Below are 26,776 nucleotides of genomic sequence, written 5' to 3'. Positions count from 1 at the left end.
CCCGCTCGCCACAGCTGGAGAGAGCCTGCCCGCAGCAAGGAAGACCCAACACAGCCCCAAAATAAATAAATAAATAAATAAAAGCTGCAGAAACTCACATGACAAACAGTAAAGGTGAAGAAACAACAGAGCAAAAATTACAACAGTAACCACTGCCTACCCCCCAAATATCTCAGTAATCAAAGATTTCTTAACTTTTTGGCTCTTCAAAATATGTGCAGTCCATAATACAGTAGGAACTGATTATCTATCCAAGGCTAGTTGTAAATGTTCTCTGATTATCTGATGTAATTCTAAGCTCAAAGGCTTTTGCCTCTCCTGCAGTACCTTGCTTGGAACAAAGCTGTACTTAATGCATATTACTTTTATTTCATAAATATAAAGTATATAAAAACCAGAAAAGTTGAGTAACTTTCACTGGGAAGGAAAAAGGTAACATTTTGAGTCTTTTTTTAAAAAAGATTATTTTCATGAAGAGTCTAACTCTTTGCCCATTGACACCTGTCCAAATGCTATGACACTGCAAAACTGAGATCACATACACTTTTTTTGGACACTTGATTTTGCCCATGTTAAAGGAATATAATTGAGTAACACACTCACTTAAAATTAGATTACAAATAAGCATACATTCTCTACTGCCCCTGTGATATGCCATGATCCCATCTGTATAGACTAACTTTTACTCACTGAAAGTACCATAAATATTTGTCGATTGATTTGGTTGATGCAACTGTAAGCCTTGTTTTCAGTTCAAAGTCTACATTTTACTGGTAATCTAAAAATATTAATTCCTATACATCCAAATGTCTGGGTAGCATCCTGCTTCCCGAACACACACACATTCACCCTTAACCCCAACCTGCTCCTTCCTCAGAGCTTGTGGGGAGAACATTTCAGGAGGTCATCCAGCAGGAGGAAAGACCAACATCTCTCGCTTCTTGAGCTGTCGAGGTGCCCAATAGCAACTTAGTGGCTCAAAGTAAAAAACAGCAGCGCGGGTGGCAGGTGGGGTGGAGGAAAAGGAAACTTCATCAAAGATGCAAGTGACAACTCCCAGGGGCTTAAAGATTCCATCCGAACAGGAAAAATGAAAAGGTTAGAAAACAGTGGCAGGGTGGTGTCTCTAGCCATGTTTCAATTCACGCTGCTCTGATCACAAGCCACATATCTGCCTTACCCAAGCAACTTCCCCAGTGCCCATCTCCCCACCCTGGAATAGGAAGGGGAGCGGGTCCCCACGACTCCGGAGTAATAATTAGGGGAGACCACTGCCTGCAGAGACTCCACCAGAGGAAAGGAGCCGAGGGGCCGCGGCCCTTCTCTGCAATCCAGGAAGCCCCCTCCCGCGCGCAGGTGGGCGGGCGCCCCATGCCGCAAGGATGCAGGGCATGGAGCGAGGTACCGGGGCCCCTCCCAGAGACCCCCGCCAGCCCCGCCAGGGGGAGCGTCTGCGCCCGACGGCCGGCTGCGGGGACACGGCAGACGGCGCAGGGCGGTGGCTCGGCGACGCGGCTCCCCTCCCGCGTCCCCACCCTCTCCCCGCCCGCCCCCGGCGCGGCCCTGCCCGCCCCCTCCGCCCCCTCCCGCGGCGCCATGCGCAGACTCAGTTCCTGGAGAAAGATGGCGACAGCCGAGAAGCAGAAACACGACGGGCGGGTGAAGATCGGCCACTACATCCTGGGAGACACGCTGGGCGTCGGGACGTTCGGCAAAGTGAAGGGTGAGGACCTCCGGGGCAAGGCTCGGCCCCGGCCCGGGTTCCGGGTGACTTCCGCCTTTCGCATCTCTTCATCCTCCCCCGCCCCTTGCGTTCCTCGTTCCCCGGGCTCGGCAGTCCCTGTCCAGGCTCCGGCCGGAGTAGAGCCGGAGGCCACGGCGGGACTGCGGAGCGGCGCCCCCTGGGAGGGCGGGGGTGGGGTGGGGACTGGTCGCCATGGCGACGGTGCGACGGCCGGAGGGGCTCGTCCGTGCGAGGGGCGGGGATGCAGAGGTGCGAACTTTCCCAGGCCGGATGGTCGGGGGCTGCACTACTCGCTCCCTTAGCTGGGTGGGGGCGCCGGGGTCTTGGCCGGGAACCCTGGAGAGGCAGCTCGCCGTTCGTCCCAGCTGTGATCCCTCGGCTCAGGGCCAACCCATCGGTTCCCTGGCCGTCCTCGGCATTGTCCATATTTCCGTCCTCTTCAGAAGGCTGTTGACTTACCTGCCCTGGCTGATTCTCAAGTGTGAAATGTGTTCCCCCGAAGTAAGGTTGCTTTGGGGAGTAGTTTACAGAGTTTTTTTTTTTTTTTTAAAAAGGCCATCTCGTCGGAAAGGATCACTAAGTTTTTTCGGAGCAGTTAATGGATATAAACTGGTCCTACATGTATTTGCGATCCTTGGTTTATGGTCTGAATGCAGACGCCGTGCCTTCAGTGTTTCTGAATTACCAAACCTGGTAGGCAGTGCAGATTTTGCTTCCAGATAGTGTTTATTAATTCACTGATGCAGTTAGTTTCCGTTTATTTTCACAGGATATTTATATTTTAATAAATAGTTTTATGTACATTACTTGAAAAAAAATTTTTTTAAAGAAAAGTGGAATCGCTTACCCTTATGTTTCAATACAGTATTCCGGAAATAATAAACTTGCTCTCCAATCCACCAATGCTGGCACAAAAAGTTTAATTGCAGATTTTGTGAGGCATAAATATTTTTTCCTTCAAAATATTTGACTTTGTTATTAGGGATGTAGAGGAAGGAAGTATGGAACTGATAAAAATAATTCATGCATTGGCTTTGGATAAATAGCCTGTGACTTGAATATACTAAGGTCTTGGTAAATATTTGACTTGAAAGGGAAAAAAGTTTGTGAAAGTCTGTACAGTGAATTAACTAACTGAGCCTTGCTCTATCGGAGCTAAATAAACATTTTCTGATTTTATCTAGGGATGGAAGAGGAGAGCCCTTCCTTCTCTTGCTCTTTCTGAGTCATAGAACTGGAAAATTGCTGTATAGCCCACAGGGAAGCAACTGCCTAAACCTTCTTAAGAAAATCAGCAAGGCCAACAATGTAAGAAAGTAAGAAGCAAATGCCAGAATAGGGTAATAACAGCCATTAGGGTGGGTCTGTATTAGGCCAGTAAGATGTTTCTGTGCTTTTGAAGTTATTTTTGGCGATGTTCTCTTTCCTTGTTAGCGATTACAAACTTTCAGTTCATAAGTATTTGTAAGACATACTCATTAATGCCACCCAAATAGTAATGACAGTTTTGATGCCTTCACCCCTCCCAGAGTTCTGTTTGGATTAGGATACTCATTGTTTTCCTAATATAGACCTGAGCAGAGTCAGGTCTCACTTTCTTATTGGCTAGGTGGCTCTTGGCATGGCAGATAGGAAAGCGAGAGGATATTTCTCATTTCCTGGGTTTGATCTGTGATGTGGCTGTGCCTTGAATCCCTCCAGTGGCTGCTATTCCTTAACCTTCGCTCCTCCACATGTGCTTCTCTTGAAATACCACACACTGTCAAAGTCAACAATCTCTCCAGATATAGAAAGGCCAGTATTAGTCAAAGGATCATAGGTTTTATAGATATGGTTCATTTGTTCATAAATACATTAATTGATGTTGGTCAAAATCTTCAACCAGTGCATTTTTTTGTGTGTGTTGTTGTTGTTGTTGTTGTTTTTGCGATACACGGGCCTCACACTGTTGTGGCCTCTCCCGTTGCGGAGCACAGGCTGCGGACGCACAGGCTCAGCGGCCATGGCTCACAGGCCCAGCCACTCCGCGGCACGTGGGATCTTCCCACACCGGGGACGAACCCGTGTCCCCTGCATCGGCAGGCGGACTCTCAACCGCTGCGCCACCAGGGAACCCCTCCAATATGTATTTTTAAGAGGAAAAAATAAGCGGATAGTAGAACAAAGTATATAGTATTCCTACCATTTGTGTATAAAGAGCAGGGACAAATTAAAGTGTAACGACTTGCATATGTATAGAGTGTCTATTTAAAGATACAAACAAAACTGTTACATTAGTTGTTCAGGGGAGGGGAACTAGGTAGCAGAGGGACATGTCACTGTATATCTTTTTATAGTTTTGAATTGTGTAGTGCAGGTATTATGTATTCAAAAGAATATATAAAATTAAATTTGTAAAATAACCATATGAAAAACATTGTTACTGGATCATTTATGGATTCATACCTGTGGGAAAGACAAACACCACATTCAAGGTAGTGGTAACCTCTAGGGAGAGAGAAAGGAGAAAGGAATCTGGGAGGAGTCAGACTGGGCTTCAGTTGCATCTGTAATGTTTTACTGCTTAAGCTGCTGTTGGGTGGAACATGGGTATTCGGTTTGCCTTTTGGGATGCCTGAAATGTTTGGTTAAGGAAAGGTACCTTTCTCACATTTCCACCTATAGCTTTTAAAATTCATCCCTCTCTAGGATTAAGTTATTTCCCTGATACTTTTAGCAGTGAGATTTTTTTTTTTCAATTTTAGAGTGAGAATGAAATGGTTGGGTGATTAGAATATCTTTATAAATATTTCCATCTTTGTGGCATCTCTTTATCAGTATTTAAAATTCTCTCTTTCAAAGTATGATCTTGTTTTACTTCAGGATTACATAGCTGATTAGAAGAGCATCTGTTACACTGTTCTACAGTTAGACAAAGTTCCCTTTAGAAAGCAATAACAGGTTATTAGCTAATATTTAGTTGACTCATCTGTTGCTGTTGTTGTGCGGGAGACATTGTGAATTCTGGTAACCTTTGCTGTGAATCACTCAAGTCTTCCATGGCAGAAATACCTGTCTTCCATTTCACTCAAAAGCAATATCTTAGCATTACTGTAAAACAGTGACAGTCTGAAGAGTAACGTTTTGACCTTTGGAAAAGGGGAGAAATATCTTAGTAATGCATATTCCTGACAAAGTCCATTTACTGCACGGATTGATTTATGGAGCAGCAGTTAATTTGGCTGCAACTGAGTTAAGTCACTGGAGAATCTTTAGCCTAGTTTTGAGAAAACAGTTCAGGTTTTGATATTGTGCCAAGGCTTTTTCTCCCTTCCCACTGCACTTTGATGGTGGGGTAGAGCGGAGAGGTCCAAGACTTGGAATATTTCTAATTAGAAGACCGGTTCCAACTTGATCAGTTAATAGCTTTACTTCAACAAATTAATCTCCCAGAGCCTCATGTTACCTGCATCATAGGTTTATTGTGAGGATCGAATGTGATAATGTGTTTCCTAAGCTATAATAAGGTGACTATATTTTCAAAAGTATTACGCTACTGAAATTCTAATGCTGAAGTATGTTGGCAGTTGGGTTCAAGGCAGATATCTGTGTACCTACAAGTAAGGAAAACATGACATATTATGTTATGGCCTTAAATTAGTAAGATTTTGCTGGGTAGAAAAAGGGAGCAAAATAATAGGAGATACTGCCTACTCTGAAAGAGAAAATATTTAGAGTCATCAATGTTGGGATATATTTTAAAACTTTTGAGGGAAAAACCTGTATCCAATTAAGACTGGGAAATACCAGGTTAAACGTTTGCTAGGTTTCTTTACGGCAGGGCTCTTTAGAGCCATTACTGTATTAATATGTATAATGAGTTTCCAAAAGGGAGAGCAGACATCCTTTCCCAGACTCCTTGATTGTGAAATCTTTTTCTGTGGAGAATCTCCAGTCCTAGTGTTTTGTAGAGCATACTTTAGAAAGTCTATTCTAATAATTTTAGTTTTATGATTTTTTCTAGCCCATAGAAACTTAGAATCCTGAAATTAGAACATTGGAGAGGAGGCTGTGAGTTGACTCCTGATAGGCCGTGAAGGATGAGACACAACTTCAAAAAGCAGAAAACCCTAGGAGCTGGAACATAATAGTCTGGGAGCAAGAAGTAACTCCCATGGATGTCACTGTGTGAGGGCATAGGGAGTAACTGATGCTCATACAAGGTGAACATTTGCTTGGTTCCCCGTCATCACTGTGTTCCATTTAAGAATTCTTGGATGGGACTTCCCTGGTGGCATAGTGGTTAAGAATCCGCCTGCCGAGCAACTAAGCCCATGCTCCACAACTACTGAGCCTGTGCTCTAGAGCCCGCGAGCCACAACTACTGAGCCTGTATGCTGCAACTACTGAAGCCCACGCGCCTAGAGCCCGTTCTCCACAACATGTGCACCACAATGAGAAGCTTGCTCACCGCAATGAAGAGTAGCCCCTGCTCGCCGCAACTAGAGAAAGCCCATGTGCATCAGTGAAGACCGAACACAGCCAAAAATAAATAAATAAAATAAATAAATTTATTAAAAAAAAAAAAAAGAATCTGCCTGCCAGTGCAGGGGACATGGGTTCAATCCCTGGTCCAGGAAGATCCCACATGCCACGGAGCAACTAAGCCCGTGTGCCACAACTACTGAGCCTGCGCTCTAGAGCCTGTGAGCCACAACTACTGAGCCTGTGAGCCACAACTACTGAAGCCCACGTGCCTAGAGCCCGTACTCTGCAACAAGAGAAGCCACCACGATGAGAAGCCCACGCACTGCAACGAAGAGTAGCCCCCACTTGCCGCAACTAGAGAAGGCCTGCGCGCAGCAATGAAGACCCAACGCGGCCAAAAATAAATAAATTTATTTAAAAAAAAAGAATTCTTGGATATGTGTAGTTCAGTTTAGAAAACCTGTTTTCAAAAAAGATTACTTTTGTTAACTTGTTGATTTTAATGGTGAATATCATAAACCTATCAGTTTCCTAGGGCTGCAGTAACAAAGTACCACAAACTGGGTGGCTTAAAACAACAGAAATTGTTTTGGAGTTCTGGAGGCCATAAGCCCAAAATCAAGGGTTTAGTAGGGTTGCACTCCCTCTGAAGGCTTTAGGGGAGAATCTATTTCTTGCCTCTTCCAGCTTCTGGTGGCTCCTGGTGTTCCTTGGCTTGTGGTAGCAAAGCTCCATTCTCTGCTTGTCTTCACATGGCCCCATTTGTGTGTGTGTGCCTGTGTTCTCTCCTTTTCTTATAAGGACACCAGTCATTAGACATAGAGCCTACCCTACATCTAGGATGATTTCGTCCTGAGATCCTTAACTAACTACACCCCCAAAGACCCTATTTCCAAATAAGATCCCATTCTGTGGTTATAGTAGACGTGAGTTTGTGGGGAGGGGGACACTTTTCAACCCACTGCACTTACCATTACAGTTTATGTGCTTTTATTTATTTATTTATTTGGCCGTGGTGCACAGCTTGCGGGATCTTAGTTCCCTGACCAGGGCTTGAACCCAGGGCCTGAACCCAGGGCCTGGCAGTGAAAGCCCTGAGTCCTAACCACTGGACCGCCAGGGAAATCCCTATGTGCTTTTAGTTTTATGTTCTTAATTTCTCCCTTATGATGCAGTCATCCCTCAGTATCTGTGAGGGATTGGTTCCAGGAGTCCCTGAGGATACCAAAATCTGTGGATGCTCAAGTCCCTTATATTAAGTGACATAGTACAGTCGGCTCTCCATACCCTCAGGTTCTGCATATGGGAATAGGGAGGCTGAATGTTTATTTACTGAAAAAAATCCTAGTATAAATGGACTCTTGCAGTTCAAACCCGTGTTGTTCAAGGATCAATTGTACTTTTTGAGTAACTTTTAAACTGGTTTAATAGAATGAATAAAATGTCTTCTTTGGTATCTTGTATTAAAACATTGAAATCAATAGGAAGCAGGTTTTTATTAGACTGGATTTATTTTTCGTATACAAGAAAAAGGTCATAGTAGCAGTGTCTGGCACATAGTAGGTGCAGGTGCTCAATAACTATTTCTTAAATATATGAATGAATTTTTAGAATAAGTCTTATTAGTATGGGGAATTCAGTCTATTATTCTTTTCAAAACTACAAGACTGTAAATTAAGGGTTCTGCTTATATGTTCAACTTCTACTATTTACGTTTTATTAAAAGGATATTTAGGGCTTCCCTGGTGGCACAGTGGTTGAGAGTCCTCCTGCCGATGCAGGGGACACGGGTTTGTGCCCCGGTCCAGGAAGATCCCACACGTCGCGGAGCGGCTGGGCCCGTGCGCCATGGCCGCTGAGCCTGCGCGTCCGGAGCCTGTGCTCCGCAACGGGAGAGGCCACAACAGTGAGAGGCCTGCGTACCGCAAAAAAAAAAAAAAAAAAAAGGATATTTAGTATTATTATACTATGCAATATTCTTTTGAGGATTATCTTTTAAAAAATATCACATTTCACTTACCCTTTTTGGAAAAAGCACAAGTTTTGGAGACAGATCTAGCTTTGTATTTTTGCTTTGTCAGTCACTAGCTGTGTAACTTTCGGCAAGTTATTTCATCTTCCTGTGCCTCAGTTACTTGTAAAGTGTTGCTAATAATACTGGTCTTCCAGGGTTGGTGAGAGTTGGAGTCAGTATGTTTGGGTACAAAGTGGGTATGTCATGAATATTAACTAGTGAGTTGTATACCTTAATTATGTATTATAAATCAACTAGATTTATATTTTAAAAAGTAGTAGTCATTTAAAAAAATCTGATTTCAACTTAAGTCAAATGAACTTGCTTTCACCTCTGTGCTCTTCTATGACAGAATAAGTGTTTCTGTAGTTTTTGGGTAGTAGGTAAAATCCCTGTCAAGGACTTGGCACTATGTATATATATGTCTAGCAATGTTATGTTGAAAATTAACCAAAGTTAGGAAGTGATTTGAACTTTGGAAGCTAGAAATCTCTGGTATTGATGGAATGGAGGAGGATGGAGCAGGTTAGTGAGATGGAAGCTTATGGGGATGGAAACTAGATGCATAGAAATTACAGCTATTATTTATTTAGTACTTATTATGTACCTGGATCTAAGTGGATAAAAGGGACAAATCAAAGAGCTGAGATAAGATTGGCTATATACGATTAAATCAGAAAATTTCGGACTGATTAGCTAGGAATGGGGGACAGGTTTGGGAGCAATGGAAAATAAATAACCCTAAATAGCAATAGCCATCCTTTCTTTATTGAGCACTTAACTGTGCCGGTCACTATGGAAAGTGCTTTACAAAGCCTACTTCATGTCACCCTTATGGAGTACGTGGTATTCTGATTTTGAATAGAAGGTTGAAGTAATTTAACTTGTTCAAGTCAAACGTTTAGTAAATACCTTCATGCAGGACCAAAGCCCAGGTCTTTGTGACTGCAAAGCCCATGCTCTGTACACAGATTGCCTTCTCATGTGGAAGTGGAATTGGGTGCTTAGCCCTACTCCTGAAAAAGATGAATCTGTTAATACCTATCATTGTTTTTTTCTTCTCTTTGAAATTTTTCTTAATTGAAAAGAATATTAAAAAGTAAGTAAAATTTGAAAAAAAAAAGATCAGTGTAGAATAACTTTTAATTATGGCACATTATCATTTTTATGTAAATATTTTTGTATAGCTGGAAAATGTAGAATACATGTACAATTTTTGTTCTTTTCATGTTTATGAGAGCATTTCATGTAGTTTTTCTATGAGAGTCTGTTATGTTGGAATGACAGTATGTTAAACTGTTCTCTGAAATTGGTCATTTAGGTTAATTGCAGTATTTGTTCTTACATAAGACACTGTAATAAACATTTATGCACATTTTTTCATTTACTTAATTCTAAGTTAAATTACAAGTAGAGGAACAACAAATTTAAAAAAAAATGAAATAGCACCCTTAATACTATTCTAGGACATTAATTGCCCTTTTATTGCCCTAAAATGTACTGTTGGTTTACACAGCCATGAAAAAGGAATTATTATACTAATATTCCATTAAAAGAACCAAACTGTTGGGACTTCCCTGGTGGTGCAGTGGTTAAGACTCTGCACTCCCAACACAGGGGGCCTGGGTTCTATCCCTGGTCAGGGAACTAGATCCCACATGCATGCAGCAACTGGGAGTTAGCATGCCACAACTAAGGAGCCTGCCTGCTCCAACTAAGACCCAGTGCGACCAAATAAATAGATAAATATTAAAACAAAAACAAAAAAAACCCAAACTGATCATGTACTCTGCCTATTGACTTAGTTTGGAATGTCTGTGTATGTGTGAGAATTTGAATGATCTCTTTACAGTTGTTGTCATGACACCTTCCCCCTCCCTGACATTGTCTTAATTTTTGTTTGAATATTTATGCAATCACACTTTTGTGATTTCTTCCACTGTTTCAAAAGTGAAGAAGTTATGCCTCTATACTTCTAATTAATTTATAATTTGATGAAATGCTCAAGTTTTAGAAGAAAGTTGAGCTATACCTTGATTGTCTGGTGATTGATTTCATTCTGTTTATTCTGCCTTCTTTATTTTTTTGGGGGGTGTCTATTATTTATAGGTGGAATGATATTCTACTCCTTATTACTCATGATTTGAATTTTACTTGATTCCCTATGCCTTGTCTATCACCTTCCCTCCTACTCTTGCTAATTTCTTCCTTTTTGGTATGTGCTCCATAAAATTTTCTGTCACATATCTGCTGCAACTTACTGCTTTCTAAATGATTTTAGTTGTTCTGTTGTAAAGTTTGTCTTGCATTCTCTTATTTCATAACTTCTTTATTTTCTTATCACCATGAAATAGTTAATAATTTTCCAGAACATTCACATATTTCTCAAGTGAGCATTATTAATGTCCGTTTTTTTGTTTGCTTGTTTAATTCTTTTGGACTCGTTTTGGTGTTTCTTATGTTACAGTTACTTTGGTCCTCTTCAGAGGCCAGGAAAGTCCCAGGGACCCAGGCTGCTTTCCATTGGTACTTTCCCTGGCAGCGTTAACTGGTGTATAGTAGATGCTCCATACATAAGGCCAAATGAATGAATTTGAGAGAATGCTTTGAATTTCCTATTCCAGGTCCTTATTTAATGACAGAATGTACATCAAGAGTTTCAGATAAGCCCTAATTGTTTCTTAAAGTTAATTGGGGTTGAAAATAAATTAAGCAGAGCATGGTATAAGAGGAGACTGGTCAGTGCATTGGAGTTTCATCAACCAGTTGATTAATTGGGTGATGAATTGGAGTTTAGACCCAAATGGATTCTGCCAATATTAACTGGTATTGTTGCTATTTCCCAGTTCTGTTTCAGTTGTGCAGTTAATGGGAAAAGGTTCCTACTAAGCCATGCTTGGAGTTTTGGGGGGTAGTTGGGACAGATGAGATTAGTACTTACTCAGTATCAATAAATTAGGTCTCAGAAAGAAGATACTTCCTGAATTAGGGTTTAACAGTCAAGTTGACTCCTCTTAATCACATCTGATTGGTACTGGAGACTGGAGAAAACCTTACCAGAAATTAGAATGTGCTTGATTTCTACAGTTCATTTCAGCTGTGACTATAGGTTTTTCTTCCTCACTGGTTTCATATATATTTTAAGGATGTTTTGATGGAAATATATCCAGTGCATTATGTTACCGTGCCATCTTTCAGGAAGTGTCTATAATTTCTTAGCTATGAATGGTTTTTTTTTTTTTTAATTGAGGTATAGTTAATTTACAGTATTATATTCACTTCAGGTATACAACATAGTGATTCAAAATTTTTATAGAGGGCTTCCCTGATGGCGCAGTGGTTGAACGTCCGCCTGCCGATGCAGGGGGCAGGGGTTCGTGCCCCGGTCCGGGAAGATCCCACATGCTGCGGAGCGGCTGGGCCCGTGAGTCATGGCCGCTGAGCCTGCGCGTCCGGAGCCTGTGTTCCGCAACGGGAGAGGCCCCAACAGTGAGAGGCCCGCATACCGCAAAAAAAAAAAAAAAAAAAAAAAAAATTTTATAGATTTATACTCCATTTAAAGTTATTATAAAATGTTAGCTACATTCCCTGTGCTGTACAATATATCCTTGTAGATTATTTATTTCATATTGATACACAGTTTGTACCTCTTCATCCCCTACCTCTGTCTTGCCCCTCCCCACTTCCCTCTCCCCATTGGTAACCACTAGTTTGTTCTCTATATCTGTGAGTCTGTTTCTGTTTTGTTATATTCACCAGTTTGTTTTATTTTTTAGATTCCACGTATAAGTGATGATATACAGTATTTGTCTTTCTGTCTGACTTATTTCACAGCATAATACCCTCCAGGTGCATCCATGTTGTTGTAAATGGCAAAATATCATTCCTTTTTATGGCTGAGTAATAGTCCATTGTTGTATATGGATATATATATATATATATATATATATATATACCACATCTTATTTATTCATTCATCTGTTGATGGACACTTAGGTTACTTCCATGTCTTGGCTATTGTAAATAGTGCTGCTATGAACATCGGGGTGCATGTATCTATTTGAATTAGTGTTTTTGTTTTCTTCAGATACATACCCCAGGAGTGGGATTGCTGGATCATATGGTAGTTCTACTTTTAGTTTTCTGCGGAACCTCCGTACTATTTTCCATAGTGGCTGCGCCAATTTGCATTCCCACCAGCAGTGTACAGGGGTTCCCTTTTTTCCACATCCTCACCAACATTTGTTATTTGTAGACTTTTTTTCTTTTTTTTTGCGGTATGTGGGCCTCTCACTGTTGTGGCCTCTCCCGTTGTGGAGCACAGGCTCCGGACGCGCAGGCTCAGCGGCCATGGCTCACGGGCCCAGCCGCTCTGCAGCACGTGGGATCTTCCCGGACTGGGACACGAACCCATGTCCCCTGCATCGGCAGGTGGACTCTCAACCACTGCGCCACCAGGGAAGCCCCTATTTGTAGACTTTTTGATGATAGCCATTCTGACAGGTGTGATGTGATATCTCATTGTGGTTTTGATTTGTATTTCTCTGATGATTAGCAATGTTGAGCATCTTTTCATGTGCCTATTGGCCAGCCATGGATGGTTTTGAGATTAGGTGAACTATATAAATGGTACTTACAAGAAAAGTTCGAGATTCCCTTTACATTGTAGTAGTTTAAAAATGGCACTTTTTGGAGATTAATCCTTTGTTAGTTGCTTCGTCTGCAAATATTTTCTCCCATTCTGAGGGTTGTCTTTTCTTCTTGTTTATGGTTTCCTTTGCTGTGCAAAAGCTTTTAAGTTTCATTAGGTCCCATTTGTTTATTTTTGTTTTTATTTCCCTTTCTCTAGGAGGTGGGTCAAAAAGGATCTTGCTGTGATTTATGTCATAGAGTGTTCTGCTTATGTTTTCCTCTAAGAGTTTTATAGTGTCTGGCCTTATATTTAGGATTTTTTTTTCTTACATTTAGGTCTTTAATCCATTTTGAGTTGATTTTTGTGTATGGTATTAGGAAGTGTTCTAATTTCATTCTTTTACATGTAGCTGTCCAGTTTTCCCAGCACCTCTTATTGAAGAGGCTGTCTTTTCTCCATTGTATATTCTTGCCTCCTTTATCAAAGATAAGGTGACCATATGTGCGTGGGTTTATATCTGGGCTTTCTATCCTGTTCCATTGATCTATATTTCTGTTTTTATGCCAGTACCATACTGTCTTGATTACTGTAGCTTTTTTTTTTTTTTTTTTTTTTTGCGGTACACGGGCCTCTCACTGCCGTGGCCTCTCCCGTTGCGGAGCACAGGCTCCGGACGCGCAGGCCCAGCGGCCATGGCTCACGGGCCCAGCCACTCCACAGCATGTGGGATCTTCCCGGACCGCGGCACAAACCCGTGTCCCCTGCATCGGCAGGCGGACTCTCAACCACTGCGCCACCAGGGAAGCCCTTGATTACTGTAGCTTTGTAGTACAGTCTGAAGTCAGGGAGCATGATTGCTCCAGCTCTGTTTTTCTTTCTCAAGATTGCTTGGGCTATTCGGGGTCTTTTGTGTTTCACAGATTGCCAGCAAACACATGAAAGGATGCTTAACATCACTAATCATTAGAGAAATGCAAATCAAAACTGCAATGAGGTATCACCTCACACCAGTCAGAATGGCCATCATCAGAAAATCTATAGTAAATGCTGGAGAGGGTGTGGAGAAAAGGGAACCCTCTTGCACTGTTGGTGGGAATATAAATTGATGCAGCCACTACAGAGAACAGTATGGAGTTTCCTTTAAAAACTAAAAATAGAACTACCATACTACCCTGCAATCCCACCACTGGGCATGTACCTTGCGAAAACCATAATTCAAAAAGAGTCATGTACCACAATGTTCATTGCTGCAGCACTATTTACAGTAGCCAGGATATGGAAGGAACCTAAGTGTCCCTCAACAGATGAATGGATAAAGAAGAAGTGGCGCATATATATAATGGAATATTACTCAGCCATAAAAAGAAACGAAATTGAGTTATTTGTAGTGAGGTGGGTGGACCTAGAGTCTGTCATACAGAGTGAATTAAGTCAGAAAGAGAAAAACAAATACTGTATGCTAACACATATATATGGAATATAAGAAAAAAAATGGTTCTGAAGAACCTAGGGGCAGGACAGGAATAAAGACGCGGTCGTAGAGAACGGACTTGAGGACACGGGAAGGGGGGAGGGTAAGCTGGGACGAAGTGAGAGAGTGGCATGGACATATATACACTACCAAATGTAAAACAGATAGCTAGTGGGAAGCAGCTGCATAGCACAGGGAGATCAGCTTGGTGCTTTGTGACCACCTGGAGGGGTGGGATAGGGAGGGTGGGAGGGAGAAGCAAGAGGGAGGGGATATGGGGATATATGTATATACATATAGCTGATTCACTTTGTTATACAGCAGAAACTAACACACCATTGTAAAGCATTATACTCCAATAAAGATGTTTTTAAAAAATGGCACTTTTACTTTATGATTCTCTGATAATCCTTTGGGTTAGACTATGTTGCGATTGAACATTTGCTCATGTGCTGGGAAGATTTGTAATGTGGGAGTATTGTGAAGGTTAAGAAAGGATCTGGGTGGGGGGTCCCAGCAACTTGGGCGGCAGGAGGAGCGGCAACGGCCAGGCAGCCCAGCTTCGCGAAGGCTCTCGGTGTGCCGCGGCCCGCAGGCACCCGGCACACGCCCGCCCCTCCGCCACAATGCCCAAGAGGAAGGTCAGCTCCGCCGAGGAGGGGGCAGCGAAGGAGGAGCCCGAGAGGAGATTGGTGAGGTTGTCAGCTAAATCGGCTCCCGCAAAAGTGGAAACGAAGCCAAAAAAAGGCAGCCTGAAAGGATAAATCTTCAGCCCAGAAAGTGCAGACAAAAGGGAAAAGGGGAGCAAAGCGAAAACAGGCTGAAGTGGCTAACCAAGAGACTAAAGAAGACTTACCTGCAGAAAACAGAGAAACTAAAAATGAGAAGAGCCCAGACTCTGATGAAGCAGGAGAGAAAGAAGCAACTCTGATTAATATCACACATCCGGCCCTATCAGTGGTCCCTGTCTCCCTCCTTGTACAATCCAGAGGAATATTCTTATCAACTATTTTGTAAATGCAAGTGTTTTAGTAGCTCTAGAAACATGTTTTAAAAGGAGGGAATCCCACCTTATCCCATTTTTTAAGTGTAAATGCTTTGTTTTTTAAGAGGTGAAATCATTTGCTGGTTGTTATTTTTTGGTACAACCAGAAAATAGTGGGATATTGAATATGGAAGGCTTTGATTATCTTGGGTGTCAGCTTAACATTCCATAGATGAGGGGTAGCTTTTATATCCTATAATACAAAGCATACTAAATGGCAGTTTGGAGTCAGTTGTGCATTTAATGTCTTAAACACTTTAAATTACTTCTTTTCCCATGTTGTTTTTGGTTGAATTGTTTCCTAAAGCAAACCACTCACTCTTTGATCTTGGCTCTCCTGGTCAGAATTTTGTGTACTCTGTAACATCTTTGGTTGTGGTTGTCCAGGTCTTCTCGTAACTTTGTTAATGTGCTCTGAACGATTGACAATTTGAGTATGTACTGTATATGATATTAAATTGTGAATTAGTGGGACTTACAATGTAACAGCATATCAGTATTTGAAGATATTGGTACTTGATACCCTGTCAAGAAAAATTTGCCTCCAAATTTTAAGCTGGAAAGTCACTGGAATAACTATTCAGAAAAGAATCACAACTACATGATTTTTTAGATTTTTGGTACGTATGTTAAGAATTGTATACAATTTAGGAACTTCCCTGGTGGCACAGTGGTTAAGAATCTGCCTGCCAATGCAGGAGACTGGGTTCAAGCCCTGGTCCGGGAAGATCCCATGTGCCTCGGAGCGACTAATCCCGTGCACCACAACTACTGATCCTGCACTCTAGAGCCCGTGCGCCACAACTGCTGAGCCCGTGTGCCACAACTACTGAAGCCCACGTGCCTGGACCCCATGCTCTGCGACAAGAGAAGCCACCGCAGTGAGAAGCCTGTGCACAGCAAAGAAGAGTAGCCCACGCTCACCGCAACTAGAGAAAGCCCGTGCCCAGCCGCAAAGATCCAACACAGCCAAGAAAAAAAAAAAGAATTGTATACAATTTAAATGTCTGTGCTGATCCTCAAAACAACCAGTAAAATCTCAATTATGAAAAAAAAACAAAAAGAAAGGATCTGGACAAAATGGAAGGTGAACTTAGGTGGTAAGTTACATTCTTGAAAGGGACTGAGTTAGGACTCTGATTTAAACACTTTTCTTTGAGTCTTACTTAACAAAGACTTTTTCTTCCATTGTGAAATATCTGTATAATCTAACCTTAAATTTAATATTATTAACTAAAATATTTAAGCAAAGTAGCAAATGCTTAAAAAATTCAAAATAATGAGGAACCACCCCATCCCCTCTCCACTCCTCTCAACTGCAGGGGGTTTCATGGGGCAGAAGATCCCTTCACTCATTGTCTTGGTTAGTTTGGTGGGGAAAAAAATGTTAAATTGTTGAAAACCATTGGACCCGATGATCTGTAAGGTTCTCTTTAGTTCTAAAATTCTAAACTTCTTATTGTTAAATTGTCAAGAGCACATATTAAGTGAGGAGCAAACAATGTGTCTTTATCTTTTAGAAAAAATAATTATCTCATTGCTCCCGTGATTAAAAACCTGCAGTGGTTCCTAATCCTTGGGGGTTTTTAAAGGATGGTCAGGCTCGGCTCCATCCCAAGTCCCAGATCAAGCAGGAAAGTCTATTGAGATTGGAATAATGAGAAAAATTCTTTGTTTAAAATAATGTTTTAAATACAAGGAGTTTAAAATATCAATGCTGAGTTTTCAATTTGGAAATAGTAAAAAATATTATATTAACCTGCCAGCGCCGCCATAATAAAAATATTGCAGACCGAATGGCTTTGACAACAGAAATTTATTTTCTCACAGTCTAGAGGCTAAAAGTCTGAGATCAAGGTTTGGTTTCTTCTGAGGCCTCTCTCCTTAGCATGCAGATGGCTACCTTCTCTCACTGTCCTCACATGGTTTCCTGTGTGTACCTCTGCTGTTTCTCTGTGTATCCATATTTCCTCCTAAAGGCACACTTGTCAGGTTGGATCAGGACCTACCCCAACTGTTTCATTTTAACTTAGTCATCTCTTTAAAGGCCTTATTTCCAAGTACTATCACATTCTGAGGTACTAGGGATTAGGACTTCAACATATGGATTTGGGGGGAGACAATTCAGCCCATGAAGGATTTCTTGTTATCATTACCCTTGATTTTCAGCTGGTAATTATGAAGATTGCCAGGGAAAGCTCTTTGATATTGGTCTTACAAACTATGTTCTAATTTAGAAGAGAACATTTTCTTCCTGAAAAACTAAAACTCTAAATCGCTTATTTAAAAATGGAAAAAAAAATTTTTTTGAAAAGTAATACATGTATATTTTAAAATGTCAAATAGTGCTAAGAGGTCTATTTATAAAACAGAATTTCCTACCCCCACTTTCAACTCTTAGCTGTTTCTTCTTGTATTTATCTTTTTAAAAATTAAAAAAATATTTTATTTATTTTAATTTTATTTTAATTTATTTAATTTATTTTATTTTTGGCTGCATTGGGTCTTCATTGCTGCGCATGGGCTTTCTCTAGTTGTGGCGAGCGGGGGCTGCTCTTCATTGCAATGGGGTGGCTTCTCTTGTTGCAGAGCACGGGCTCTAGGCGTGCAGGCTTCCGTAGTTGTAGCACGTGGGCTCAGTAGTTGTGGCTTGCGGGCGGTAGAGCACAGGCTCAGTAGTTGTGGCACACGGGCTTAGTTGCTCTGCGGCATGTGGGATCTTCCTGGATGAGGTCTCGAACCCGTGTCCCCTGCATTGGCAGGTGGATTCTTAACCACTGTGCCACCAGGGAAGCCCTGTTTTTTTTTTTAACTTCCACATTTCTACTTAATAATGCATGCATAAAAGTTATCTTAATTCTTGTTGACAGACTTTTTGTTAAATTCTTATTATGGTTGATGAGGATTTAGTTCTTTCTTAAGTTATTTTATTTTTATATTGAGGTATAGTTGATTTACAGTATTATATTAGTTTCCAATGTACAACATAGTGATTCAAAATTTTTACAGATTATACTTCATTTATAGTTACTATAAAATATTGGTCATATTCTCTGTGCTGTACAACATATCCTTGTAGCTTATTTATTTTATACATAGTAGTTTGTACCTCTTTATCCCCTATCCCTATCTTGCCCTTACTCAATTCCCTCTCCTCACTGGTAATCACTGGTTTGTTCTCTTTATCTGTGAGTTTGTTTCTTTTTTGTTATATTCACTAGTTTTATTTTATTAAAATTAAAAAAAAATTATTGAAGTATACTTGATTTACAATACTGTGTTAGTTTTAGGCATATAGCAAAGTGTTGTGGATATATGTACATATTATGTTCTTTTTCAGATTCTTTTCCATTGTAAGTTATTATAAGATATTGAGTATAGTTCCCTGTGCTGTACAGTAAAATCCTTGTTGTTTATCTATTTTATATATAGTTTTATCTGTTAATCCCATACTCCTAATTTATCCCTTCCCACCCTTTCCCCTTGGGTAACCATAAGTTTGTTTTCTATGTCTGTGAATCTGTTTCTGTTTTGTAAAAAAGTTCATTTTTATTATTATTTTTTGATTCCACATACAAGTGATATCGTATAATATTTGTCTTTCTCTGTCTGACTTCAGTCAATATGATAATCTCTAAGTCCATCCATGTTGCTGCAAATGGCATTATTTCATTCTTTTTTATGGCTAATGTTCCTGTGTGTGTGTGTGTGTGTGTGTATCACATCTTCTTTATCCATTCATCTGTTGATGGACACTTAGCTTGCTTCCTCTTATGCTTCTTTTTAAAAATAAATTTATTTATTTATTTTTGGCTGCGTTGGGTCTTTGTTGTTGTGTGTGGGCTTTCTCTAGTTGTGGCGAGCGGGGGCTACTCTTCATTGCGGTGTGCAGGCTTCTCATTGCAGTGGCTTCTCTTGCTGTGGAGCATGGGCTCTAGGCGTGCAGGCTTCAGTAGTTGTGGCGCATGGGCTTAGCTGCTCTGTGGCATGTGGGATCTTCCCAGACCAGGGCTCGAACCTGTGTCCCCTACATTGGCAGGCGGATTCTTAACCACTGTGCCACCAGGGAAGTCTGCATGTATCTTTTTGAATTAGAGTTTTCATCTTTTCTGTATATATGCCTAGGAGTGGGATTGCTGGATCATATGGTAGTTCTACTTTTAGTTTAGGAGACTTAGTTTAGTTTAGTTTTAGGAGACTTCTACTGTTTTCCATGGTGGCTGCACTGATCTACAGTCCCACTAACAGTGTAGGAGGGTTCCCTTTTCTCCACACCCTCTCCTGCATTTATTATTTGTAGATGTTTTGATGATGGCCATTCTGAGCGGTGTGAGGTGATACCTCATTGCAGTTTTGATTTGCATTTCTCTAATAATTAGTGATGTTGAACATCTTTTCATGTGCCTGTTGGCCATCTGTGTCTTCTTTGGAGAAATTTCTATTTAGGTCTTCTGCCATTGTTTGATTGGCTTGTTTATATATATATATATATATATATATATATATATATATATATATATATATATTCTTTTTTTGTGGTACGTGGGCCTCTCACTGTTGTGGCCTCTCCCATTGCGGAGCACAGGCTCCGGACATGTAGGCTCAGTGGCCATGGCTTATGGGCCTAGCTGCTCCGCGGCATGTGGGATCTTCCCAGACCGGGGCACGAACCCGTGTCCCCGGCATCGGCAGGTGGACTCTCAACCACTGCGCCACCAGGGAAGCCCTTGTTTATATTTTTGATATTGAGAGAGCTGTTTATATAGTTTGGAAATTAAGCCCTTATTGGTCTCATCATTTGCAGATATTTTCTCCCAGTGCATAGGTTGTCTTTTTGTTTTGTTTGTGGTTTCCTTTGCTGTGCAAAAGTGTATAAGTTTGATTAGGTCCCATTTGCTTATTTTTGCTTTTATTTCTTTTGCCTTGGGCTGATCTAAGAATATATTGCTATGATTTATGTCAAAGAATATTTTGCCTATGTTCTCTGCTAGGGAGTTTTATGGTATTATGTCTTATATTTAAGTCTTTAAGCCATTTAGAGTTTACTTTTGTGTATGGTGTGAGGGAGTGTTTGAACTTCATTGATTTACATGAAGCTGTCTGGCTTTCCCAGCACCACTTGCTGAGGAGAGTGTCTGACTTACTTCACTAAAGCCTAATAACCTCCAGGTCAAAGAGTTTAGTTCCTTTGTACCTTTTCCTCTACACCCTCATTCTCCTAATATAATTATGTCATACTTTAAAAAAAACATCCATATTCGGTGTTTTCATAATTGTGACTGTGTAAAAACTATCTACTAAGCCAATACTATGACTATATTTACTTATAGAACTTTTCATTTTTCCTGGAGTTATTAATTTACCTCCTTTTTTCATTTGCTTAGTTTTCTTCTAACCTAAGGCTAAATTCTCCACATCTTCAAATGCTTCTGTAAGATCTTTCTCAATGTAACATTCCATACTTTCAAACCTGTCAGATAATTTATCTGTCTATTCTTTTTTCTCTCTAGAAATAACCGTCCTGGATCCTCTGCAACATTTCTGTATGGATTTGTTGCCTACCAGCCTTCTACACAGCTGTTACCTATGACTTTGCTTCATTACCTTATTGGGGATTCTCTTCTTTTTCTCCTATATTGGATCCCTTCTTACTGAATACCATCTTGGTTTCTTTTTATTTATTTATTATTTAAAGAAAAAAATTTTTATTTTTAATTTTCTTTTTGAATTTTTGAATTTTATTTTATTTTTTATACAGCAGGTTCTTATTAGTTATCCATTTTATACATATTAGTTTATACATGTCAATCCCAGTCTCCCAATTCATCACACCACCCCCTCCCCACCACTTTCCCCACTTGGTGGCCATACGTTTGTTCTCTACATCTGTGCCTTAATTTCTGCCCTGCAAACCAGTTCATCTGTACCATTTTTCTAGGTTCCACATATATGTGTTAATATATGATATTTGTTTTTCTCTTTCTAACTTACTTCGCTGTGTAAGACAGTCTCTAGATCCATCCACGTCTCTACAAGTGACCCAATTTTGTTCCTTTTAATGGCTGAGTAATATTCCATTGTATATATGTACCACATCTTCTTTATCCATTCGTCTGTCAATGGGCATTTAGGTTGCTTCCATGACCTGGCTCTTGCAAATAGTGCTGCAATGAAGATTGGGGTGCATGTATCTTTTTGAATTATGGTTTTCTCTGGGTATATGCCCAGTAGTCAGATTGCCTGTGTCATATGGTAATTCTATTTTTAGTTTTTTAAGGAACCTCCATAGTGGCTGTATCAATTTACGTTCCCACCAACAGTGCAAGATGGTTTCCTTTTCTCCACACCCTCTCCAGTATTTGTTGTTTGTAGATTTTCTGATGATGCCCATTCTAAATGGTGTGAGGTGATACCTCATTGTAGTTTTGATTTGCCTTTCTCTAATAATTAGTGATGTTGAGCAGCTTTTCATGTGCTTCTTGGCCATCTGTATGTCTTCTTTGGAGAAATGTCTATTTAGGTCTTCTGCCTTTTTATTTATTTATTTATGGCTGTGTTGGGTCTTTGTTGCTGTGTGCGAGCTTTCTCTAACTGCGTTGAGTGGGGGCTACTCTTCACTGCAGTGTGTGGGCTTCTTATTGCAGTGGCTTACCTTGTTGTGGAGCATGGGCTCTAGGCACGTGGGCTTCAGTAGTTGTGGCACGTGGGCTCAGTAGTTGTGGCACGCGGGCTTCGGTATCTGTGGCTTGCAGGCTCTAGAGTGCAGGCTTAGTAGTTGTGGTGCACAGGCTTCGTTGCTCCGTGGCATGTGGGATCCTCCCGGACCAGGGCTCGAACCTGTGTCATCTGCATTGACAGGTGGATTCTTAACCACTGTGCCACCAGGGAAGTCCCTTCTGCCCATTTTTTGATTGGGTTATTTGTTTTTATAATATTGAGCTGCATGAGCTGTTTATATATTTTGGAGATTAATCCTTTGTCCGTTGATTCATTTGCAACTATTTTCTCCCATTCTGAGGGTTGTCTCTTCGTCGTCTGTAGTTTCCTTTGCTTTGCAAAAGCTTTTAAGTTACATTAGGTCTCATTTGTTTATTTTTATTTTTATTTCCATTACTCTAGGAGGTGGATCAAAAAAGATCTTGCTGTGATTTATGTCAAAGAGTGTTTTTCCTATGTTGTCCTCCAGTAGTTTTATAGTGTCCGGTCTTACATTTAGGTCTCTAATCCATTTTGAGTTTATTTTTGTGTATGGTGTTAGGGAGTGTTCTAATTTCATTCTTTTACATGTAGCTGTCCAGTTTTCCCAGCACCACTTACTGAAAAGACTGTCTTTTCTCCATTGTATATTCTTGCCTCCTTTGTCATAGATTAGTTGACCATAGGTGCATGGGTTTATCTCTGGGCTTTCTGTCCTGTTCCATTGATCTATATTTCTGTTTTTGTGCCAGTACCATATTGTCTTGATTACTGTCGCTTTGTAGAATAGTATAAAGTCAGGGAGTCTGATTGCTCCAGCTCCATTTTTCTTTCTCAAGATTGCTTTGGGTATTTGGGGTCTTTTGTGTCTCCATACAAATTTTAAGATTTCTTGTTCTAGTTCTGTGAAAAATGCCACTGGTAATTTGATAGGATTGCATTGAATCTGTAGATTGCTTTGGGTAGTATAGTCATTTTCACAATATTGATTCTTCCAGTCCAAGAACATGGTATATCTCTCCATCTGTTTGTGTTGTCTTTGATTTCTTTCATCAGTGTCTTATAGTTTTCTGAGTACATGTCTTTTACCTCCTGAGGTAGGTTTATTCCTAGGTATTTTATTCTTTTTGTTGCAACGGTGAATGGGAGTGTTTCCTTAATTTCTCTTTCTGATCTTTCATTGTTAGTGTATAGGAATGTAAGAAATTTCTGTGCATTAATTTTGTATCCTGCTACTTTACCAAATTCATATATTAGTTCTAGTAGTTTTCTGGTAGAGTCTTTAGGATTCTTTATTTATAGTATCATGTCATCTGCAAAGAGTGACAGTTTTACTTCTTTTTTTTTTTTTTTTTTTGTGGTACGCGGGCCTCTCACTGTTGTGGCCTCTCCCGTTGTGGAGCACAGCCTCCAGACGCGCAGGCTCAGCGGCCATGGCTCACGGGCCCAGCCGCTCCGCGGCATGTGGGATCCTCCCAGACCAGGGCACGAACCCGTGTCCCCTGCATCGGCAGACGGACTCTCAACCACTGCGCCACCAGGGAAGCCCTACTTCTTCTTTTCCAATTTGTATTCCTTTTATTTCTTTTTCTTCTCTGATTGCCGTGGCTAGGACTTCCAAAACTATGTTGAATAATAGTGGTGAGAGTGGACATACTTGTCTTGTTCCTGATCTTAGAGGGAATGCTTTCAGTTTTTCACCATTGAGAATGATGTTTGCTGTGGGTTTGTTGTATATGGCCTTTATTATGTTGAGGTAGGTTCCCTCTATGCCCACTTTCTGGAGAGTTTTTATCCTAAATGGTGTTGAATTTTGTCAAAATCTTTTTCTGCATCTATTGAGATGATCATATGGTTTTTCTCCTTCAATTTGTTAATATGGTGTATCACATTGATTGATTTGCGTATATTGAAGAATCCTTGCATCCCTGGGATAAATCCCACTTGATCATGGTATATGATCCTTTTAATGTACTTTTGGATTCTGTTTGCTAGTATTTTGTTGAGGATTTTTGCATCTATGTTCATCAGTGATATTTGTCTGTAATATTCTCTGTTTGTAGTATCTTTGTCTGCTTTTGGTATCATGGTGATGGTGGCCTAATAGAAGGACTTTGGGAGTGTTCCTTCCTCTGCAAATTTTTGGAAGAGTTTGAGAAGGATGGGTGTTAGCTCTTTTCTAAATGTTTGATAGAATTCACCTGTGAAGCCATCTGGTCCTGGACTTTTGTTTGTTGGGATATTTTTAACAACATTTTCAATTTCATTACTTGTGATTGGTCTGTTCGTATTTTCTATTTCTCCCTGGTTCAGTATTGGAAGGTTATACCTTTCTAAGAATTTGTCCATTTCATCCAGGTTGTCTATTTTTATTGGCACAGAGTTGGTTGTAGTAGTTTCTTAGGATGCTTTGTATTTCTGCAGTGTCCGTTGTAACTTCTCCTTTTTCATTTCTAATTTTATTGATTTGAGTCCTCTCCCTCTTTTTCTTGATGAGTCTGGGTAAAGGTTTATCAATTTTGTTTATCTTCTCAAAGAACCAGCTTTTAATTTTATTGATTGCTATTGTTTTCTTTGTTTCTGTTTCACTTATTTCTGCTCTGATCTTTATGATTTCTTCCCTTCTACTAATTTTGGGTTTTGTTTGTTCTTCTTTCCTTAGTTCCTTTAGGTGTAAGGTTTGATGGTTTATTTGAGATTTTTCTTGTTTCTTGAGGTAGGCTTGTATTGCTATAAACTTCCCTCTTACAACTGCTTTTGCTGCTTCCCATAGGTTTTGGATCATCGTGTTTTCGTTGCAATTTGTCTCTAGGTATTTTCTGATATCCTCTTTGATTTCTTCAGTGATCTCTTGGTTATTTAGTAATGTATTGTGTAGCCTCCATGTGTTTGTGTTTTTTATGTTTTTTTCCCTGTAATTGATTTCTAATCTCATAGTGTTGTGGTCAGAAAAGAAGCTTGATATAATTTCAATTTTCTTAAATTTACCAAGGCTTGATTTCTGACCCAAGATGTGATCTATCCTGGAGAATGTTCTGTATGCACTCGAGAAGAAAGTGTAATCTGCTGTTTTTCGATGGAATGTCCTATAAATATCAGTTAAATCTATCTGGTCTATTGTGTCATTTAAAGCTTGTGTTTCTTTATTAATTTTCTGTCTGGATGATCTGTCCATTGGTGTAAGTGAGGTGTTAAAATCCCCTACTATTACTGTGTTACTGTCAATTTCCTGTTTTATAGCTGTTAGCAGTTGCTTCATGTACTGAGATGTTCCTATGTTGGGTGCATATATATGTATAATTGTTATATCTTCTTGGATTGATCCCTTGATCATTATGTAGTGTCGTTCCTTGTCTCTTGTAACATTCTTTATTTTAAAGTCTATTTTATCTCATATGAGTACTGCTACTCCAGGTTTCTTTTGATTTTCATTTGCATGGAATATGTTTTTTCATCCCCTCACTTTCAGTCTCTATGTGTCCCTAGGTTTGAAGTGGGTCTCTTGTAGACAGCATATTTATGGGTCTTGTTTTTTTTTTGTTTTTTAAATTTATTTTATTTATTTATTTATTTTTGGCTGCATTGGGTCTTTGTTGCTGCATGCAGGCCTTCTCTAGTTGTGGCGCGCGGGGGCTACTCTTCTTTGCTGTTCATGGTTTTCTCATTGAGGTGGCTTCTCTTGTTGCAGAGCACGGGCTCTAGGCACATGGGCTTCAGTAGTTGTGACACTTGGGCTCTAGAGCGCAGGCTCAGTAGTTGTGGTGCACGGGCTTAGTTGCTCTGTGGCATGTGGGATCTTCCTGGACTAGGGCTTGAACCCGTGTTCCCTGCATTGCCAGGCAGATTCTTAACCACTGTGCCACCAGGGAAGCCGTGGGTCTTATTTTTGTATCCATTCAGTGAGCCTGTGTCTTTTGGTTGTAGCATTTATTCCATTCACGTTTAAGGGAATTATCGATATGTATGCTCCCATTACCATTTTCTTAATTGTTATGGGTTTGTTTTTGTAGGTCCTTTTCTTCTCTTGTGTTTCTCACTTAGAGAAGTTCCTTTAGCGTTTGTTGTAGAGCTGGTTTGGTGGTGCTAAATTCTCTTAGCTTTTGCTTGTCTGTAAAGCTTTTGATTTCTCTGTCGAATCTGAATGAGATTCTTGCGGGGTAGAATAATGTTGCTTGTAGGTTCTTCCCTTTCATCAGTTTAAATATATCATGCTACTCGCTTCTGGCTTGTAGAGTTTCTGCTGAGAAATCAGCCGTTGACCTTATGGGAGTTCCCTTGTATGTTATTTGTCGTTTTTCCCTTGTTGCTTTCAATAATTCTTCTTTCTCTTTAATTTTTGTCAGTTTGATTACTGTTTGTCTCGGTATGTTTCTCCTTCAGTTTATCCTACCTGGGACTCTCTGCGCTTCCTGGACTTGGGTGGCTATTTCCTTTTCTATGTTAGGGAAGTTTTCGACTATAATTTCTTCAAATATTTTCTCGGGTCCTTTCTCTGTTTCTTCTCCTTCTGGGACCCCTATAATGTGAATGTTGTTGTGTTTAATGTTGTCGCAGAGGTCTCTTAGGTTGTCTTCATTTCTTTTCATTCTTTTTTCTGTATTCTGTTCCTCGGCAGTGCATTCCACCATTCTGTCTTCCACATCATTTATCCGTTCTTCTGCCTCAGTTATTCTGCTATTGATTCCTTCTAGTGTATTTTTCATTTC

At 40.3% G+C, this 26,776-nt stretch overlaps 1 protein-coding gene and 1 pseudogene across 1 annotated transcript in view; both read left to right on the top strand.

Moving 5' to 3' along the window:
• Positions 1–1,596: 1,596 nt before the first annotated feature.
• The window catches only part of PRKAA1 (protein kinase AMP-activated catalytic subunit alpha 1), a 42,328-nt gene continuing 17,148 nt past the window's right edge, over positions 1,597–26,776 (top strand). The window contains exon 1 of the mRNA XM_060092842.1: positions 1,597–1,723. Within this exon, the coding sequence (XP_059948825.1) occupies positions 1,597–1,723 (127 nt within the window). The remainder of the gene's footprint in view (positions 1,724–26,776) is intronic.
• LOC132486100 (non-histone chromosomal protein HMG-14-like) lies at positions 14,956–15,346 on the top strand (annotated as a pseudogene).

This window comes from Mesoplodon densirostris, chromosome 3, assembly GCF_025265405.1.
Source record: "Mesoplodon densirostris isolate mMesDen1 chromosome 3, mMesDen1 primary haplotype, whole genome shotgun sequence".
Taxonomy (NCBI): domain Eukaryota; kingdom Metazoa; phylum Chordata; class Mammalia; order Artiodactyla; family Ziphiidae; genus Mesoplodon; species Mesoplodon densirostris.
The sequence above is the reverse complement of the archived record's forward strand: the minus strand, read 5'-3'. Positions and strand labels throughout refer to the sequence as shown.